This window comes from Pocillopora damicornis, chromosome 7, assembly GCF_964200805.1.
Source record: "Pocillopora damicornis chromosome 7, jaPocDami1.2, whole genome shotgun sequence".
Lineage (NCBI taxonomy): Eukaryota > Metazoa > Cnidaria > Anthozoa > Scleractinia > Pocilloporidae > Pocillopora > Pocillopora damicornis.
In genome coordinates, this window is record NC_142676.1 from 21328382 (window position 1) to 21334984 (window position 6603).

General features: G+C 40.5%; 1 protein-coding gene across 1 annotated transcript; it reads left to right on the forward strand.

Annotated features, from left to right (window-relative positions):
• The first annotated feature begins 75 nt into the window (after positions 1–75).
• LOC113677532 (acyl-CoA dehydrogenase family member 11) lies at positions 76–6575 on the forward strand. The gene is made up of 9 exons (XM_089211308.1): positions 76–232; positions 1173–1272; positions 1358–1483; positions 2122–2283; positions 2847–2958; positions 3475–3527; positions 4463–4589; positions 5324–5460; positions 6267–6575. The coding sequence occupies exons 1-9, from the start codon at positions 129–131 to the stop codon at positions 6381–6383; spliced, it is 1038 nt and encodes a 345-aa protein (XP_089067434.1). The 5' UTR covers positions 76–128; the 3' UTR covers positions 6384–6575.
• Positions 6576–6603: the final 28 nt, after the last annotated feature.

The window sequence follows — 6603 nt, forward strand, 5'->3', positions numbered from 1 at the left end:
TGATAGAGAGGAACATAAGAACCCACTATTCACATATTTTGACGGGTGATGAAATTACGTCATGTAACGCCATTGACGTCAAACTAAAAGTGCCTTGTCACGAAAGTTATTTACTTGACAAAGAAAGAATGGAGGAGCAAACGTTTGATAGCTCAAAAATTCACGATTTCCTGAAAAAAAATCTGGTGGATTTTCCTGAAGGCGATGGGGAACTAAAGATTTTCAAATTCAGGTAGGAGACACGAAAAGCTGCAAGAAAGTCAGGATTTGTTTATCATTGAATCGCTAGTCGATTGACTTCGCTGCAAAATTCGAACCGCAATTACAATTGCAATGACTGCAATCACAAAGTATAGGTTCCGAGTAAATCGGCTCGATAAGAAAAACATTTCTGTAGCAAAGGCTGTGATTGCATTTCATGACTTAATTTGATGGTACAGAGAGTCAAGAAATCATGAAATATTGCACGGTTCCACGATTCGCTATGCGACATTGAACACTGATTTCATTAAATATCACTTTTCAATCAAAGGAGCATATATTACGCAAATGAGGCAGGTATTTAGAATCGTCTAAAGCGCTTGGGATTTCGTGACGATAAGGCAAGCATACACACCGAAATGGCCGTTTACAAAAAAAGATGTTTAATGCCCGTTGTTGGGCAAAACCGATTTCCAAACCATCCTCAAGTTATTAGACGTTTCGTTTAATCGTTTAATTTTGTGAAAAGACAAAAATCTTATGCTGGAAAAACAAATATTTAATGAAAATAACCCACTTAGTAAGAATCCTAAACATGTGGACTGGACTTCGTTGGGTTCAATTCCGGTGGAAGGCTTCTGACTCAGAAAACACCTTTTTCATGTACACTGTTTGAGTGAACCAAACTGGTTTAGCCAGGTATACCGCTTTACGCTACAGAATGGAGTATACGAGGGAAGGAGAGGGGGCGGAGTAGGGGGGGGGGGGGAAGGAGGAAGTCTTGTGGACGCCTGAATTCTTTATACAGGCTTCACTCTTTGTGATGTTTTTACTTCCATTTAACAACGAGGATTTATTAGTCCAGCAGACATCAATAACTGGTCAAAAAGGTCAATATTCACATATTTAATTTGTTGCCTGCACCACTGACCGATTACATTCTATATTTGTATTATTGATGCAATGAAAAGGACTGGAACGTCGAATCCAACCTTTCTGCTTCAAAAAAATGGAAAAGATTTCGTTTTGAGGCACAAGGCACCATTCCAGATTTACGCAGGATTTCACAAGGTACTGTTCTTGCATCAGTTCAAACTACAGGGTAGAGGGAGTATAATCTGGCTTTTCACGGACGTTTTCAATTTAATACGCGCAGGTCGACGTTGAGCATAGAATCATGTCCGCTCTTGGAGAGGCCTCTTTTCCGGTGCCGAAAATGTACCTCTTTTGTGAGGACAAGTCAATTATGGGCCAGGAATTTTACGTCATGGAGTACATCAAGGTAAAAAGATTATCGCGATGTTCTCTCAGATGAGCTGTTTTTGTCCCAGCATACGATGCAAACGTCTCGTCGTTTTTGCTGATCAAGTAACCATGTATATTAATAACAGCTAGATGCTTTAGGTAGTATTTTTAGGGGGTGGGGAGAGTATTCCTGAGTAACTCAGGCCATGAAAGGTAGTCACTAGGCTTCTTAAGTTGTGCTCTAGCACTCTGAAAATGAAGGCATATCAGCAATTTTATTCAATTGAGCATCGCGTGCCATATTTCACAGTATGGACTGTAAATTGTTATAAATTGTTATAATGTCAGCTATTGAAGTTGATGTTGCTGAAAGGTACTTACAGTAGGACATGCACATCTATACAGTGCTGTTACGCATCTCAAAGACTGCTCACTTGAAAAAGAAGAGAATAAAACCATATCCCAATCTGCATGCCACTAAGGCATAGACTTACGGTGAAGGAAAACGTTATGCTAGCCAGCAGCTATTGCAAAGTCTGTTTAACTGTTCCACTTGGGTCTCAATTCTTTTTGGGTCAAAATCATACAATGCGACTTTCAGTGAACGATCCTATGTCTAATGTATGTCGAATAATAAATGGTGATGGACAGCATTTCAACATTACATTTCAACAGGGTCGTCAGTTCCCGGATGCCAATTTACCCGGGGTCCCTGCGGACCAGACAAAAGCCATTTTTGAAGCTGCGATACGCGCCTTAGCGCAACTTCAGTCTCTGGATACGGATCAGCTTAACTTAGAAGGAATCGGTGACAAAGAAGACGTCTTAAAACAGAGGGTGGGTAAAACTTTAAAAAAAAGCTCTCCCTCAAGAAATGCTTGGACGTTAGAGGAGGGAGCTTATTAGAAACTTGAAACTTCGGACGGGGAGGTATAATGTAAAGGGGTTCTTGGGCAGAGGAACAATCAAAGAAGGGGAACTATTTGAGGGGAAGTTTGTTTGAGAGTGGGATTATTTTAGAGTGAAACTTATTAGCAATGGGGCTTCTTAGCAAAGGGGACTTGTCGGAGGGGGTAGCTTGTTAGAGGGAGTAGGTTGCAATTGTAAGAAGGGATAGCTTGTTAGAAAAGGTAGTTATTGGAAAGGGGAACTTGTTAGAACAGGGGCTGGCTAGAGGGTCTAGCTTGTTAGAGTCGGTAGCTTGTTAAAGAGGGGGCATGTGAGAGAGGGGAGTTTGTTTAAAAGAGGGTCTAGCTTGTTAGAGTCGGTAGCTTGTTAAAGAGGGGGCATGTGAGAGAGGGGAGTTTGTTTAAAAGGAGAGCTTGATAGTAAGAAGGGCTTAAAAGGGAGGAATAATAAGAACTTTCACATAATTATGGGGAAAATATGTTGCTTCTCAGATGGATATGCTGTTTGAAGCTTACAAAAAGACAGAAAGGAAGTCCAATCCTAAAGCTCATCGATTAATGGAGTGGCTGAGAGACAAAAAACCCAACGATGGCGAGAAACCTGGTAAGAAACGTTGTGCAACTGTTCTTTATTCGACATTTCGTAATCTTCGCAAAAATAGATATGAGCTTCTCCTATGATATTTGCGTTCAGGAACGATGGAAAGAGGAAGGGAGAAAGTGAACGAGAGAGAGTGAGTGGTGAGGAAGGGGAGAGGAGGGGAGGGAAGAGGTGCGAAGGGGGACGGAGGGGGGCTGAGGACGAATGAACCTGGGAGCTAGGAAGCCAGGGTGACGGACCGAACGAGAGAAGCAGTGAGGCAGAGAAAGGAGGTAGGAAAAGAGCGACAAGTTGAGGGTGTGGTAGAACAGGTGAGCAAGGGAGTTAAAAGAGGGAGTCAGGAGGTAACGGAGGTGGAAAGGGAGTGGGGAAGAGAGAGGGAGAGAGAGAGGGGGGAGAGAGAAGGACTGGGACGAGGGAACAACGGTTTAACAAAGGATTACCCCAAAAATCTCTTTCAAATTTTATCTTTGATAATCGAAGCTTTGTAACCTCTAATGGTTGGTATTTGACTTGCAGTCATCCATCACGAAGATTTCAGAATTTCAAATATACTTTGGCACCCAAATGAGGTAATTAAGAGAATGTTTTTCAGACAATATGTTTGCATTTTGTTTCACTAACTCATAAGACAATGCAATATGTTTGTACTCATGTACGGATCTCGACACAAATAACCTCCCGATTAAAAGGTAAGCTGATTAAACTGTCGTTTCGTCGGATGAGAACACCTGCTTCTATTTAGTTGTGGCAAGGAAAGAGCGCGACTCGATCCTCAGTGCATTGGGCTTCTCAAACTTTTTAGTGAGTGGAATCTTGAGGTGAGGTTTGTGATATGGGAAGACCACTCTTCGGAAGTATCCCGCGTAGCTGGAACTTTTTTATGTCCTTTCACATCGTACATTATGGATGGCATCTTTATGTGAGCTACTCTACCTACAAAATGTTAAATGCAATTGCTTCGATCCTTATGGAGGTTAACCGAAGTTACGAATATTTGTGCTCATCATTTATTCAAACTGTCTACACGCCTATGGTACTAAACATGAGTAGGAAAAATACAAACAAGAAAACAAAAACTTACAAATAAAATTACAGTAAAATAAGTTAGCTTTACCTTAACGGAACATGGCTTCGCAGGCATGCGCACTTAAAAAACGACTAAGTTGCTTTAAAAAAAGTGGATAACAAGATTGACCCGAAGGTCTTAATTTACACCCAAACCATGACAAAGAACTCCACATAAGTTACGTAACAATAAGCAACGATATAAACATCAACTACTGGTACGCAATAAAACTAATGAAACAAACAAACACTCACAGGTAACTAACTAGTAAACTAGGGTGTAAGTGTCTATAGAACGATTGACACTAGACTAATTTTACTTATTATATGGTGCGTAATCAGGACATGCCTTTTTCCTAATAATATGATCTCCGAACCGCTCCTTTTATTTGTATCTTTTTCCGACCACTTTATGACCAAATCGTGCTACCTGTTTCAGCCTCAGGCGCTGGCCGTGATAGACTGGGAAGGGGCATGCTGGGGGCATCCATTTGAGGACCTTGCATATTTCTGTTTTCCGTTCCATTTTCCCGCTGCGTTGGAATTTATGCCTGCTGGAAAGATTGGTAAAACGAGTTTTTTTAAGATTTAAAGATGACTTTAAGATAGATGTTATCCTTGTATTGAAGTTGTTACCAACGAGAAGCCGCTTCCAGATACTTCTCGCCTCTGGTGTCACGTGACGCGTAGTCGACGAGCTTGCGCATAGCCTATGTGTTGTGCATGCGCAGTGACAATCTTAACAAGGGTACTACTGGTATCCTGGCAAAGAGGAAAAAACACAAGTGAAGTAATTAATTGACTCACAAAAGGAGTCTGCAAATAAAGCAACAGGAAATTTCAACAATCCCCAATGGATAACTAAGTATGGAAGGGGTTTAACTGATCGTCAGTCTGATCTAGATGTCTGATGTTTTCTTTAGAGAAAAAACTTAGTGAAACAACATATTACCGACTGCCATGGACAGTATCGTTTAAAATGGTTATTCAGCGGTTCGGAACGAATGACCTTTATTCGCACAATTGAATATTACCATTTTATTTTGTGAAATCCTATTTCGGAAAAATCGCAATTCGGAAATTCTGTGTCAAAGAGTTATTCAGCGATTGAATGAGTGGAAATATCTTCGTAAGTTTAAATGAATGTCCAGCCGTTGGGAACAGATTACCTTTTTATCAATTATGAGCAAATGTATCTTGCCAATTTTACATTCTAAAATCCTCGTTCGGAGAAAACAAAATTCAGAATTTCTGTCGAATAATAATTCAGCGATTAAATGAGTGGAAATGTTTTTTGTAGGTTATTACTCAGAGGGGATACCTAGTGAAGAGGCATTGCTGTCTTTGTACTGTGATCTCACTGGAAACGGTCTTCCTCTACCAAACTGGAAATTCTTCTTGGGACTTGTGTTTTTTCGGGTCATCGTAAATATTCAGGTAGGGTCAGCTTTAGCCTCAGCCGCCTCCTGCTTGAGTACAGTTACAATGAAATTATACCTTTTTCCCTATTCTTCATCTTTCCTAGTTTCGAATGTAAATCAAATAAAAGGGCACCAATGGGAATACTGAAGCTTGTCCGTCAGAACCGTCACAACAATGACCGCATCAGGTCCTTAGGAAGGAATTTTTTAAGCGAAGACGTTGTATAGTTGCACCGTCTGTGATATCTCATAATTTCTATAGAAGTAACCGAGGACATTTTTCCCGAAAAAGGTTTCATTCAATGCTGGACCATCATTTGATTTATCTTGAACACTTTTTCAGAGCAGTCAGTCAAATTTTTTTTGCTTAATTTTTTTCATTAACAAAATCCCGTGGCTTAACTTCTTAAACCGCTCGCCAGCGTCTCTTTTGTTGTGTTGACAGAAAAGGAAGCGTTAGCCAGTTTGAACTCTTGTTTCGACGACATTGTTCAGTGGAGTTTAGTGAATAAAGTGAGGTCAGGAGATCATAAGGGTTGATCTCTTCTTGAGGTTTCTCAACACGGCGTCGCCGCTCTTAGTGAAGCGCGTTAATTTCAGTAGGCCGTTGGCCGGCCAATCCGTTTTTTTCGGGTTACATCTGCTCAGAAAAGTTGCATAGAATGAATTCAGTTAGGTAACTCATATAAATGTCGCCGGCTTTTTCAGTTTGCAATCTCAATTGAAATATGATGATTCCCACAATTTTGTTCTTGTTCCTCCGTTCTCGCTTGAGCACGATTTACTCACTGATCGCTAGAAACTTTTCTTGTTGTATTGCAGACGGTTGTTTCTCAAGTGAGCGATGGTGGCGGCGAGTTTCCACTCACTATCAAGAGCATGTCTGATTTGTTAGAGCCTCTTGTAGAACATGCATGCACAATTGTTGGGCTCCAGTGATAAGATAAAAACTCTTCTCTTTCAAGAAAACGCGTTTGCATGTTATTAAAAGTAGCGGAAACCTTGTCATGTTTGGTTTCATTATTCCCCCTTATTATATTTATTGTCCAAACAAGACGCTACATATCTGAGGGCCCTAAGTGCAAAAATAAAACTGAGATTTGTTTCTCTTTTACATCAAGTAATCACTCAGAAAATCAGATGTTTATTTTTTTGTTTT